General features: G+C 41.5%; 1 protein-coding gene across 6 annotated transcripts in view; it reads left to right on the forward strand.

Moving 5' to 3' along the window:
* The window catches only part of MIDEAS (mitotic deacetylase associated SANT domain protein), a 52,757-nt gene that overhangs the window by 21,003 nt on the left and 16,885 nt on the right, over window positions 1–14,869 (forward strand). For 2 of the 6 annotated variants that reach the window (XM_072865236.1, XM_072865237.1), the window contains exons 2-3: window positions 5,793–5,898; window positions 9,159–10,854. In XM_072865236.1, coding sequence (XP_072721337.1) covers window positions 9,394–10,854 — 1,461 coding nt within the window. In that variant the 5' untranslated portion in view covers window positions 5,793–5,898; window positions 9,159–9,393. Of the gene's footprint in view, window positions 1–279; window positions 400–5,792; window positions 5,899–9,158; window positions 10,855–14,869 lie in introns of those variants that run through there. The other 4 variants (XM_072865235.1, XM_072865242.1, XM_072865240.1 and 1 more) reach the window with 3 other exon arrangements.

Raw genomic sequence — 14,869 nt, forward strand, 5'->3', positions numbered from 1 at the left:
GCTGAAAAACAAAAAGATATTTCTGGGTCGAGTGAGGCAGAGAGGCATATGACGAGAGAACTACGTTATTATTTGTGTGACCTTTTTCCTTCATTTTTGGCCCCTTCCCTCTTCTTTGGTTATTGCTACCCTGTTGCATCATGTCTCAAATTAGACTTTTAAGCTCTTTCTAGAAGAATCCCCATCTAGCCTGTCAGTGTGTACTGTTAAAGATAATATGACTTTTATGACCTCTAGAATACTTCATGAATATCATTGTATTGGTTTTCAGGTATTATTCTGATTTTATGAACTGATCTGAAGTGGCTTGCATGTCTGTAGCAGAGCTGGAAATTGATCCTTGATCCTCTGAGGTTCTGCCTGTGCTTTTAGTCCCAGCTATTCTCCAGCCAGCCTTGGGTGAGTGATGATGCCTGCTTGATGGCATCAGGAGTGTGTCTGCGAGAGCTATGGTCTAGATATTGAGTGCATTTATGTCTCTCATGAAGAAACCTCTGGGAATGGAAAGCATCATCATCTCTATGAACTTTCCCCTTTCTCTCCCCTTATCTGTAGGCCATTACCTCTTGCAGCGCCTTGAAGGAACCTGTGAAGTGCTCAGACTGTGATATTCCATACAGTGGACACCTATGTATGTCTGGTTTTGTGAGGGAGTGCTGGAAAGGCCAAGATGGAAACAACTGAAGCTGCAGCAGCACTCTTTCCTGTTGCAGCTCGGTGCATTCTGATGTGTTTTCTTCTCAGGGCTAAAGTGCAGAGAGATTTGGTCTGTCTCTGGGGTGTATCCGTGCAATTCTGCAGCTGGTGTGTTTGTGGCGGGAGAGGCATTCGGAGCGAAGGACACGTTGTGGTTATGTCAGCTATGTGAATGCGAGGGCAGGGAGAAGCTTTTGGCCTGCTCTTTGCCATTCTGACTTTAGAGCCTGCTGTGATTCCTGCATGTTGGAGTATTGGTCTCTCTGTTGCTAGCAACTGCCTTCCCTGACAGCTCCAAACAAAAAAGCTTAAAATAGCCATAAAGTGCTTACAATTAGAAGAACTGTTAACCCATTTCCAGTGGGAAAGAACAGTCTGTCTGTGTAACTTTACAAAGCCTGAAAGCAGTGTTTCGTACTCCTTAATTGCTGTGCTCTTTCTGCGCTCCAAGGCTGCCCAAGCCTCTTCAAATCATGGTATTTATCATGATGACAGATTATAATAACTAATGTTCCTAACTTCAGTACAGTTTATAAACATTAACTAATTTAAGAAATGTACCATATACCTATTTTGTTAAAGGGTAAGCCTGCACTGCGTTGCAAAGCCATTTGTAAAGATGGGCTTTCCTGCATATTTGTTTACAGAAGTCCAGTTTACGGAGCTGTCTTTCTCATAGTTCTCTCTAAGAACTGCATGTTGTTGCTATGCAAGACGAAAGATGAGCCTGGTGCAAATCATGAATCTTTTGTTTTCATGAGATGAGGTTTGGACAAAATTTCAATTATTTTGGAAATACCACTCGAAGTTTTGCTTGAGGATAAATTAAATTGAGGATCTAACTTCTATTTGCTGTAGTACCTTTTCAATAGCTGGTAGAAACAACATTGTCAGTCCCTTTAAAAATAAATCAGGGTGAGGTTTTTTTCCCTTTTGTTGTTTGTTTAATAATCTGCTAAGTTTCAAAATTCTAGTCTGTCTTTTTAATAGTTTTTCCTCCCCATCCATGCTGATTTTGTTCTGGTGGAGCTGTTCGTGTAAGCCAGGTTTTGCCTGGCTCGTTTGTTGTAAGGACAAGACTAATCAGCACGTAATGGGAATTTTCTTTGTAACAACTTTTTGTGTCTTTCTCATGCCTTTAAAACAAAATTATGTGGAAAATCCCAGGTGCATTTTGAAAAGCGAACCTCCAATACCTGTACTGAGTTTACAGCTTGAATTGGGGAAGACAACCCAAAATACAGGTTATTTTCTGAGCGTTCCTTGAAAGTACACAACTCCCCTCTCATAGGACTGTTATCTGAAAACTTCCTTTTGAAGTTTTGGTGGTGCTTTGGACTCTGTAATTCAAAAACCAAAAATCCTTCTCTTTAACATCCTGCATACTAGAACACATCTGTGTGTTTAGATGGAACGTGGAAAATTGTGGTGATAGGGGATAAATAGAACTACATCCACCGATGTAAGTAGTAGGTCAAAATATAATCAGAATGCATGCTTAGGTGAATTTTAAGATCATTTGAACAGAAAAGAAAGCTTCCCAATTAAATAACATCTATGAGAACACATTTTCACTGCCTCTCCTTTATTACATCCTTTACTGTAATAGACCAAAATATTTTACTTAGGTAGGATTTGTATTTCTCCTTGGTTTGATTAGTTCATGAGGTATCGTTAATATTTTCTTCTTGGGTATGTATATTTTTCCCAAACAATAGGGTAATTCTACATTTTGTGTTATTTTCTTGCTGTAGGTAATTAACCTATGGTGCTGAACGTCAGGAATGGTCTAGATTGGAGCAGTAGTTTGTCACATCTGGTGGTGCAATACAAGCTACCTGATTTTGCTGGCACATGGTCCTTCAGCATGACCATTGTTTCCCCTGCTTCACATCACAGAGCTAATGAATTTAACTTTTGAATCTTTGGTTAGTACAGTGTTTTAATACAGCTTTATCAGTTCCCAGCCTCTGAAGATGGGAAAGTGAAAGTGGTAGCAATGTAATTTTAGTCATGCTGTCCTCAGGGCGGAGGTGTCCTTGAAGTCAGTCATAGCTTCAGTCTTTCTCCGCAATACGAATGGGCCAATCGTGAAAATTTGGTTAGGCCATAAACGTCTTTGACATGTGCTACTTATTTAGGTATGTGTTTGCTAGCCCCAGGCAGGCACCTTCAGGCAACAGTGGAAGTTGTCAGGCTTCCTGGATGCTGTGTTTTCCCTTTTGTTGTTGTCTGTCTGTCTGTGAACCAGCTTTCCTTTGCTCTCTTTGCCCCTATTACGGGCACGCTGTAAAGAGTTCCTTTTTTGCTACGCAATGTTACGCAAACAAGTAAGCCTTCCCCATTTCATAGGCTGTATTGATTCTAGGACTTTCATCCGAGACAGTTCCCTAGGTTAGTTTCTTACTTCGAGGTGTTGGAGGGGGATGATTTTTACCTACTTACATTCTTTTGTAGTGGCTTCGTTTAAACTGGAGACTGTTCAGTTTGTTGTTTTCGCTTGTTCACTTTCGACTTCAGTTGCTGCTCTTCTGTGGTGCTAGACTCCTGGAAAATACGCCTTTCGCTGTAGAGACAGGCTTTCTAGGCGTCTGTGGAAAATGCCCTACCATTTGGAATAAGGTGACAGGGATATAAAACCATTATCCTCCATTTACGTTTTTGGTTTTCTTGGACAATGTTATGTTTCTCAGTTGCTTTGAGCTTTCCCCTGCCTTTCTTCAGAAGATAGGTTGCTGTTCTTTGCTGTATAGAATTTACAGACATGGTCTATTTTCTGTTTTTTCTTGTTCCCTCCCGGGGCGATATGTAGGAAAGCTGTGCTGTTATCCTTTCTGCTCAAGGTGTCTGAAGGTGGCGAGTGGGAGGTTGCAAACAATCTGCAGGAGTTTTGATGTAGCTAACTGTCTGGAAGAAAATGTGACAAAGTGAGTGTGCGGGAGAGGCTTTTGAGGGAGAGATTGAAGCTGTTTTCATATACAGCAGGGTAAGCATAGGATATGGATAAGCTGTGTAATCAGCTTTGCAAATCTTCTGGCAAACACAAAAACCGTCCCTATTTTCATCGCTTTCTTGGTTCTTACTCAAGACTGTTGCAATAGGTGGTGGTGGTGGTTTCACATGGGCAAATTTCTGTTAGCTGGAACAAGTTTCTGGTTTGTGATGCCCCGCAAGTCTGCAGTCATTTTAAAAAACCAAACCACCAAAACCAGAAACAAACCCTACCTTATTGAACTACCTCTGTCCTGCTGTTGCACTGGAGGAATTAAATTATCTTTGCCTTTTCTGCACGTATGTAAGTAGTGCACCGGATTTTTATCTTTTGTGTGTAGACTTAAACCCATGTTTTCTTGCAGGATTGGCGGGGAACTGGTAGCTAGTATCCTATATTATGTTCTTGATTTTTGACCTGGTTTGTTGTGTGATCTCACAAGTGAGTTAGTTCCTCTGGTTTTGTTCCTCATTAGTAAAATGTGTGTCATGATTCTTTACCTGTTTCATAAATGTGGGATTTGGCCATAATAATGACCAAATTAGAGAAGGAAGGCTCAATTGCTCTGTCTCAGAAGGACACTGACTAGCTTGCTGCATTTGACTTAAATGTAAAAATTGTTCTTGGAATCTGTTCGTCATCATTAGAAGCGATTGAGCTTCTTACAGGGGATATCAGTAATTTGAGTTGCTGGCAGCAGGAGGATTTAGTGAGAAATGATTCTCATCACTCTAATTTGACATATTTCCTGGAAGGAACTGTCAGCATTGTTGCAGTTAAGGCTGAGAATGTACATTAGCTAGAACCCAGGAACACTTTTCATTTTTCACATGAAAAACACTAAAACAGAAGTATTTAAAAGCTAAGATTAAAGTGGTGAAATAGAAGATGGTCTGTGACCACTTGTTATTATTTTCTGCATCCTTAACTTTGCCAAGGTTTGAGGAGAAGTCAGTCTTTCCCGAGTCATTCTGCAGCATTCTGTCAGAGAGAATTGTGTGTGAATGACCTCAAAGGAGATCAGGAATGCGCAAAATTTAAACTTGTTTATCGTGCCAAATATAGGTGGCGTAGCAAATGAACTAAACAAAGCACAGGACAGCACAGCCCTCAACAGCTGGGCTGAAGAGTAGGGTTTAAGGGTACTGCAGTGTGAGGTCATGAACTTGATACGTGAAATTGTACAACTATGCGCATACTTAGTGAAGAGAGTATTTAAAGAAATGGAATAATAGTGGGTGGTTATTAAATATACAGGCAAAAAGTTTTAAAGGGAGATAAAGATATTTTATATTAAGTGGTTGCAATGGAGTGTTTTTAATTTATCCTGTACATCAAATAACCTTTTAACTTTAATTTAAAAAAATACATTAAAAAGGTTTTATAGCAAACTCTCTAGGCTAATGATAAACTGGGACAAGATGGTTGCAATGGATAGAGATGTCTAAACGATTCTGCAGAACCTACTTTGGGTTGAGTAAAATCTGCTAATGGGTGCTCAGGGCTGGTACCAGCCTAGTGAGTGTCTCTGCGTGCCTGTGTCCTGCATTCCTCAGATACCTCTGCTTTGAAAGGACTTTATTAATTTGAGAACAGCATCCTGGATGCAGGCAGAGACTCCTCCTTAGTCCTTATTGTATACTTAAGTAAGTCCTTCAGGAGACTTTGCCTAAATCTAGCCCACGTGGTGTTTTATACGTGTTTATGATTTTCTTTACTGCTCTAGTGCAGATATGCTGGAGAAGTTTTAGCTAAAAATGCTAACCCTAACTTCTCTCAGTAAGGTGTCATAGGTTACTTTTTTTATGTTTTTTTCATTCCAGAAAATACTGCATAAGTGCCCATTGGGTATATGTGTATCCAATTTGACATTGGTTTTAGGTCTAGAAGTGAAAGCCTTGCAACATGAAAAATTCCTTAGAAATCTGAAAATAATGACAGTATTAAAGGTGGTGACGTACAATTCATATTCATCTGAAGAAAGGTCAAGAGATGTTCTTGCATGCCAGAAGTTCCTGGAAGTGGAAATAACTGTTGCATGCCACATCTTAGAGTTATTAAAACAAAATATACTGATGCTAGGTTCTGCTTTTTCTCTGTGCAGTGTAAAAGCAATGCAAGGTATCATAACACTTCAGTATATTTGGAGGCAAGACACAGTATCTTCTGGGAATTACAGCATCAGAACTGGCTCTGTGCTTTATTCAAAGGTAAGAAATGCTCAGGAGTGTACTGCTGCAAAGTACACTTAAGCCTGGAAGTGTGTTGCCATTTTACTGCACTACTGCAGGGTGACTCTTGTGCTGAAATTAAAGTAAAACAAAACAAGAAAAAAACCCCCAAAGCTGGTAATTGGCTAGGATGATGACAATGTGAGCTCATCCCTCAACCTCAGGGAGGGAAGCCTGCTTAGTCATAGAGCCAGCAGTGCTCAGCCAGTGAAGCTGCCAAGTGTGAGCTTTCCTGGACCATAGTCATGCTGCAGCTTGAACATCTATCACTTCAGCTCAAACTACGGACTATTATTATTAGGATGACCTACAAGATATTTTTCTGCAGTTTTTCTATATAGAAATAAATTCTAAAAAGCTAATTTTGTGATGTTTTCTTTTACCATCTAATACTGGATGCACCAAATCCTCTTTTTTTTCTTGGTGATGTCTTAGTTAGGATTTATTTATTTTTGCATGCAGTTGGGAGAGCTGGGATGTTCAATAAGCATGCTTTGTTCAAAGTACCTTAAACCTCTTTTTCTTCCCTGGTAATGTCATTTTCATTATACTGGTTTTTGTGCTGTGGTAACTTCAGTTGTTCTTCGATCACTACAGTCTTCTCAAGTGACAAGATAACTTCCCTAAGAGGCATATAATATTTTTTAGGACTCCCTTTATGGAACACACTAGTACATATTACTTTCCCTCCTTTAGGTTATCTCTGAACTTACTTTTTTTGTAAACTTTGCATCTTAATACTTTTGTTACATCTCTTTCCTAGATAGGTGCAGTTCTAAACTGGTCTTAGTTAGGCTTTGCAATGCTGGTGGCTTCCTATGTAGTAATGGAAAAAGCAGAGCCGAAGCCCACACAAGGGGAGGTTTGGAGAGCTGTGCTAATGCAATGCTTTCTCACTAAACTGAGAGCCCTCTTTCTAAAGGTCTTCTGGATACTTGTGTGTGTAGTAGTTGCAAATCTCAGCCACCTCTATTAAGAACAGCATCGGCTTTCTGGTTTTTTTTTTCTTTTCTTTTTTCTTTTTTTTTCTTTTTTCAAAGGGTTAAAAACAAGGACCCTTGAAGTTGTATGACAGCTTTTGAGCAGTTATCTTTGCGTTCTTCCTCAAAGTGTAGAAAATCTACAGCAGAGCTTCTAAAGGCTGTCTGGAAGGTTTAAATTTGATCTAGTGGTAATGTCTTCTGATATAGAGAAAAACTTGCATTCTTTTTATCAGAATTATGTGACTGATCAATACAAAAGCATGCAGAAGCATCAATGGAAGGACAAGTGTTACAAGCTTGTCTAGTTTGGAGAAAAATAGCTTGTGATGATTTCAGAAAGTAAGATAGTGTCAGAAACCACTGCTAGTAGGTTACCCCAGGTATTGTGGTTTAGCTGTTAGCTCTGTCACATTTGTAGCAGTGCTGCAAAAAGCAAGGAGAGAGAGTAACCTTAATGTTCCCGAGAGGCATGTAGCAACCTTTCCACCTCTACATTTTTGCTACCAGGGATCCAGTTTCCTGCTGTAGGATGTTTTTTTCCTCTCCTAATGAAGTTTTAGGATAGGAAAAACTTACTTTACAAAATCCTTGTTTGTGTACTAGTTGCAGTTTAGAGCGAGTTTTCCATATCACGTGTCCATAATTTCTCCTAGAGTTATTTTCGTCCTGTTGAAAGAGGACTGGAAAATGAGCTGAGACGTTGTGCTTAGAGGAGGGAGGAACGCCCTGGCTCCGTGATACCGGGTGGCAGAGGTCCAGGGTTTGTAGCCAGGGCGAAGAGGGAGGGAGCGTGGGGGGAACAGCTATGTAACAGCCTGAGGAAGTGAGTCACTTTGCTCTGAAACACATGGTTCCAGTAGCACTGAAGCCAAGCTTGGCCTCTGAGGTGGAAGTTGTGTAAGTGAATCTAAACTCTTTGTCTTTTCCTCCTCATCACGCTCCCAGCCCCACCCCAGTATTAAAATCTGCACTGTAGCCATATCCGTTTAGAGTAAACTCGAGTTACAGGACTTCAGTATGCTGTATGCTTTTGGTTTGTTATTTTTCGTTTTATAGAGAGAGAGGTGGATTGCAGGCTTCATTGGAGGGGATGTGTGTGTTAGTCTTACCTGCTGCACTTAAGAGGAACTTGATTTTATAGCCGAAGGGATGCAATAAGAATAGGTTTTTAACAATTTATTGAAGTCTTTCTGAAATATATTGACAGTGTGATTTGAAGTGGAACAGAGTACATACTGAGAAGAGATAGTGATAGAGACTTGCACTTAATTACTTGAGTGTTAGTAGTTTAAGAATTTAATTAAATTTAAAACTGAACTTCTTAAAAGGTTTTAGGTGACCTACTAGAAATACTAGTGTATGTGTTAACACATTAGACCTTAATCCTGCAAACTAGGCTTTTAAAGCCTAAGTTTGTGGATAGCTTTTTTCTGTGGAAGAGGAGGATAGAATGGTCCTAGACTGCATGTTCCGGAAAGGCTTTCTCCTATTATGTTTGTAGCTGTACACTAACAGATATTTGCTGGTATCTGGGAGCAGCTGTAACAATCTGCCTGAACTACTTTTCCATGAGTGTGACCTGAGCAGGAGCAGTTGCTTTCAGCTGTTGAAGAAAGCATCTGAGAAGGCAACAGGTTTGAGCAGGCCCTGTCTTCAGTGCTTGGATGCTTGGTGGGCAGTTCTTAATTGGAAAGCAACTGTAATGATTGGGGGCGGGGGGGAGGGATGGATGTGAACGATGGGCTGCCGCCTGATTCTTTCCTTCAAAACACTGAATTGAGCATCTAGGTGCGTGTTTGGCTGCAGCCTTCGTGTACATGTGCGTGTTTTACATGTCTTTGGGAAATGTGGCCTGGGAAAACATTATTTTTCTTTTGGTGAGTCATGAGGGGTTTTTTGTTTTGTGTTTTTGAGTTCAGATTAAAAACAGATTATTCTGGCTACAAGAAGACATAGAAGTAATTGGCCAGATGAGAGGGAGTTTAAGAGAAACCTTCAGGGTGAGCCTGAGTGATTAGTCAGAAGTCTGTGTGCAACTGGGAGTTGCATCATGCAAATACAGTGTGATATCTGTTTTGTAAAACTAAGTTGTTTTATGTTCTTCTCGCAGGTCAGACTATTATTTCTTGCCTGTATTATCCTGATCTTAATTTCCGTAGGAGACGGGACAGACACACACGTTGTTGCTTATCACGTGAGGGTTTATATGCCAGTTACGTCTGTTGATGATTCATTGCAATTGCTTCTCTATTTCAGGACCTGTAACTAAGTGGACCCTACTGACCTCTGAACCACAAAGGATAAGAGTGAAAAGAAGCGGGAGAAGCACACGAAGAAAAAGGAAGTGGATGCACTTTCATCTGGACTTCTTTCCTGCCCTTTATTACTAAAACTGAATGGAAAAGAGAGACGTCCGTGCCTTTCCTCCCCCAGCCTCAGGGATGGGTGGATTGTAAATACAGTGTGTGCAGCTGGGAGAATAGACTGAACCATGAATCTTCAGGCTCAGCAAAAGTCTTCAAGCAAAAGGACTGGGAAACGAATTGCCTATTTTAATGAGCAGGAAATAGCTGTGTCATCAAAAGAACCACAGCAGCAGCTTAAGGAAGGACAGTACTATGGTCATGGAGGGAATATACCGGTCTCCCAGACTGTGGAGATTTCTCACACAGGAGGATTAACAAGTGCCCCCAACAATGTTGCTTTGATGAACTCTGTTTACAATCAAGATAGGGGTGAGTCAATGATGATGTCCCAGACGGTAACAGCTGTCAAATGGCAGAATTCACTAATAGGGAACCAGTTGCCAGAGAGGGGTGACAGCCACTGGCAGTCTCCACCTTCGATGTGGAACCACAGTATGGTTTTTGGGGGCAACCCAAAAGGACCCCACTCCAATGCTGGTGCCCCGGGCTTCTATGGCCACCCAGAAGCCCTTAAAAGAAATCAAGAGAAAGGAGTGTTCGTGTCACAGCTGGACTTGTATGGAGATGCCGTCCAGCAGATGATGTCCCAGAAGGCTCAGCTGGAACAGCAAGCCCTGGTTAGACAGCAAGCTCAAATGAATTCTTTTCATCAGATGCAGAAACAGCAGCAGCAGAATCAAAGTCTGCCGTTACAGCCTTTCCAACTTGCATTTGGTCATCAAGGCCAAAAGCAGGGTCTTCCTGAATTGTTACACGTCTTTCAAGAAGCCCCAGCTTCTTCCAGTCCAGCATTTACGGCTCAACAAAAACAGCAGGCTCTTCCCCAGCTACAACTGTTTGAAAATTTCTATCCTCAACAGCAACAGCAGCAACAGGCTGCCACACAAGCCTTCAGTCTGCAGCAAACTACTTCCATAGCACAGCCTCATGTGGCAGCTGCAGCACCTCAGCATCACATGATGGCACACCAGTTTCAGCAAACAGAGAGGAACCAGGAACTATTCAAGGCTCTAACAGAGCAGAACCAACAGACTGTGCTACCTCAGACTCAGATTCCTTTTCCAAGAAGGTCACGGAGACTCTCCAAAGAAGGTGTCCTGCTGACATCTACAGGAGAAGTGTTGGCTTCCAAGCCGGCAGAAGAACAACCTAGCAATTTATTTCTGCATCACTGGCAAACGCATCAGCAAGAGGTCCCATTACAGCAGCTGCCTGAATCACTGGCCCACAACAAAAGTAGCTATTTGCACCCCAAGAGAATAGATCTGGGGCAGAAGGATGTCCTCGTCAATAGTGAGCTGTGCCAGATGGAAACAGACAGGCAAGCCACAGCCCAGAATGGCAGAGAAGGGGAGAAACAGTCAGTAGCAGCAGCTGAAGAAAACACTCAGAGAACTAATGATTTTCAGGGTGTCAGAGGTGGTGTAATCCAGAGCACACGACGGAGACGGCGTGTTTCTCAAGAAGCCAATTTGCTAACTTTGGCCCAAAAAGCTGTTGAGCTGGCTTCTCTTCAGAATGTAAAGGTAAGGTATACAACCTAACCAATACAGCATGTTTTAGACTACAAAATAGGGCTGAAATGAAAGGAATTTATGTACATATGCAGGATAGGATGGTATCTTGATGCAAGAAGTGTTGTAGTACAGCAAGGGCAGCTCTGGAGTGGTGGCATGTAAGTTCAGCTACTGTAATTCATAGATGTGGGAGAAGAGAGATCTCCTAGTGCAGTGAAACCACCTAAGGGCAGTTTTATGTCACTAATACTGAATGTGATTTTAGCCCAGGGCTTCAAAATGTGGATTTTTTCAGCTTAGGCCTCAAGCTGATGAGGAATTTAGAGAGACAAGTATAAGCAGTTCACTGGGTGTCTTTTTACAAATTTAACATTCTCTTCCTTTTATGTTAAAAAGACTGCTGCTTACCTGCCAGTTTTTCAGTTTTAGCAGTTGAAGTGTTTCTAAATTGTGCTATCTAAAAATTACATAATGCAATATACATGTTCAATATTTCCCAAATATTCAAAGCCTGAGGAAGCCTCACTTCTGTGAAGAACTTATACTAGGCCTAACAAAGGTCTGTCTGATGCGGTCTCTTGTTTCTGAGAATGGCCTGCAGCGGATGTTTAGAGATTGGTAACCTGAGGAAAAAGTCTGCCTGTAGACCTTCTGTAGGGCTTGATGGGGAAGAAATATTTAGTGTTGGCTGATTAGGTAGTTCACTACTCTTATCCTTTTGGTGTCCCATCAGTCTAAACTGTACAGTATGTATTCCATATGGCAGGATGACAGGTTTCAAAATTAACTAGCCAAGGGGAGGCAAGTGGTGGGATTTTGGAGTTGGGTGGGGATTTTTTGAGGGGTTTTTTTTGAGGTTTTCTTTCAGTTGTGGTTTGACTAATCTTTCATTGAGTGCCTTTCATGAGAAGTAAAGATACACTTTTCTTCAGAAGCTGTGTTGCCAGAGGCTGATGAAATACAGGTGTTAGAGCATGAGCTACTTTTACCTACAGTTTTGCCACTTGAGTTGCTGCCCACTCAGACAGCAAAGGGAAGGGAATTTTATTCCCTCTCTTGTTCTTGTCATCATTTTCTTCCTAGACTGTCTGTGGTTATTTTTCCAATTTCTTCCTTAGAGAGATGTGCTCTTTGAGTGAAAGAACTGAACTAATAAACAATGAGGCAAATATCCATAGCTTACTCCATCTCTTGCACAGCAGACATCAACCAGTGACTGTTGATGCTGTCTTCAATACTTTTTGCTCTAACTCCAGTTGAACAAGCAGATTTGATAGAAAACTAGTAGTAGTATTTAGCAGCATGAGCTATTTGCTCATGCTCTCCCAGCCAGTGTATGTTTATGTTGCAGGAAGGCCTACAATTCACATCACGCAAGTCTGATCACCGACACAGTGGCAAGAAAAAGCTAACAGAGCATCTAGGAAAAGGCCCTGAGAGGCAAAGCAAGAAACTGGCCGTTTGAAGGCATGTCTGCTTGTAGCTTGATTCATAATGTAAAGACCAGAAAGAGAAGTGTTATGCCAGATGCTCTTTTGTTCTTTGCAGTTATGCAAGCAGCTTGTTTGCTTCTATGATGACACTAGCTGAAGAACTCCTTATGTTTAGATCTCTTCAGGCTTTCAGGATGAGGTTTTGAAAGATGTTAAAATTCTTACCTGAGGTCTGATGGATTTTACATCTTTAAGGGGGCTGGGTAGCATGTGAGGAAGAAAAAGAAAACGTGTATGGGAGGAGAGTGGTTTCCTTCTCTTGTCAGTGTCTTTCTGTTGTAAACAACCTAGAAGTCTTCTCTAGCATAGGTTATGTGAAGAGCATGTAAGAAGGCCATAGAATTAAATTACTGATGAAAGAAGATACATTCATAATTTGAACCAGTTGTTTGAACATGTGTGTACCTTATGCAAAAACATTATTTTGGACAGCAGTATCTGTCTACATGTAGTGTCACAACTGATGCTTTGCACCGGAGCTGCCCGTCATACTGTCCCGGCCTTTTTCAGGTGGTGCAAGCTTGTTGCTGCTTACAGGCTGCAGCAAATTCTCAACTCTTAGTTTTATGTTTTCATTTTGCATATAACTGTTATATGCAAAAAGGCAGTGTAACTTGTTTTCTTTAATAGTGCAAAAAACTTTTTTCAGATCTGAAATAGTCATCTTAAGGGTGTCTGGATTTAAATATTCCTTTATGGAGGGGAGATGGAGGCTTTGGTTACCCGGCCTCTTTCCCCTGGCACAGGGGAGGGCACCAGCTGTCACAAAGAGAAAAAAAAAGTTTTATTTGTGGAATAGCAGTTCTGGACTCGCCTCCTTCATGGACAAGCTTCAGTTTGACTGCAGAGAGAAGCTGCCTTTACTGTTAGCAAGATGATGCAGAATGATGGCAGAAAGCACTGTACGGGCAGGCGCTTCTAAAAGGCTGGTGTGGATTCTTGTCTGATCACAGCAGTGGCCTTGGAATAGTTCTTACAGCTATCACAATTGGGTTTTGTCTGTGAATTGTAAATTTTTTAGAAAGCACTTGAGGGATAGACAGGATCAATGCCAAAATGACTGATGGGTTTCTGTGGGTGTCCTGGAGGACTCTAGATCACTAGTTCATCCCTCAATATTTATGCAAGAGTCTAAATGGAAGGGCAACAAGTTGCACTTGCTGGAGTTATCCAGCAGCCCTCCTGCCCCAAATTCTGCAGCAGAGACACTGAGCTAGCTGAAAATCCCCTAGCAGTTCTACAAGTGAAGGTCCTGTCCCTTGTTCAGTGACTTCTTTCTGCTTACCTCTGAGCAAAAGCAAACAGTTGAGAAACTGTTTAGGGATCTGAAGCAAATAGCTTAATTCCAAAATCAGTCGTGTCCCCTCTTAGTAAACCTGAGGTATGTGTGATCTTTCATGACCAGAAAAGCTCTGGTGTGGACCAGAGCATCTTTAAGGATGTCTCAGCTATTTCTATTAAGTTCCCAGTGGTGCCTTCTCTCTATCTTTAGTACTGTTCCGGTCTCCTCCTTCCTCTTTTCTCTCAAAGGGGTCATCTCTCCCATCATCAAGGAAGAGAGTCCTTTGCTGGTTACCTCCCAATCTTGAAAATAAAAGGAGCATGGTTAACTGATCATACAGCCAAAGAAATGTGACAGCTTTTGTGTGACTAGCTGCCATAATTTCCTCCTTGTAGTCAGGAAATTAGTTCATGGCTCTTGACCGAGAGAGATCTGTGCAGCACACAGGAAGTATCTGAGGTTTGTAGATTGGTCAGAATTGGTACTCGTTCACATATTCATATTACCATTACTTGTTTGATTGCCATTATTCTCTCAAGTACCCAGAAAGTATGCTAAAGTGCTTGCATTAGTAACAGCTACATTAGGAGGAAAAAAAGTAATCTGATTAAAACCAAGACTTTTCTTGGCAGCGGTCTAAAGAATGCAGTATGAATGCACTGCTCTAAACAGTGGTGCAAAACTATCTATTGTGGATCTCGCTGCCAGAAGACGACCCCAGAGCTATCCCAGGTGTTTAACTAGGTTTCAGTAATAAGGCAATAATAGCATAAATTTCCCTGATGAATGGAGGCCCACATATAGCAGCATGCAGCCACGTGTGAGCTGCTGCTTCAGGTATGGGCAGGACTAGTGGAAGTAGGCATCTGTTTCCAGTAGATGACCTGTTTATATGTTTAAAAAGGCATCCTTGTAGGTCTCTCTTTCCTGAAGTAGTGAAGGGAGGCTACAAAAATTTACAAGAGTCCCTTAACATCTAGAGGTAGTGGTCCCTAGTGACATATCTGTCAGCATGATGAATGCCCTCCAAATCCAAAATTGGTAGTCTCATGGGAAAGTACAGGTGTGAAGTACAGGTTCACCAGCCTGGAGTGAAGGGAGGTCCTCAGAGCTCATTAATTCCTCCTGCAGTGCTATCTGGGGCAGCTGATGCCAATTGTGACTTTTCAGTTGTGCGTTTCATTGTTGCATGGTGGGGGCAGATATCTCCAGCCTCTGTGAAGAAGTAGTCAGAATTCTAAACTGCAGT

This window comes from Ciconia boyciana, chromosome 6 (genome assembly GCF_034638445.1).
Source record: "Ciconia boyciana chromosome 6, ASM3463844v1, whole genome shotgun sequence".
Taxonomy (NCBI): Eukaryota; Metazoa; Chordata; class Aves; order Ciconiiformes; family Ciconiidae; genus Ciconia; species Ciconia boyciana.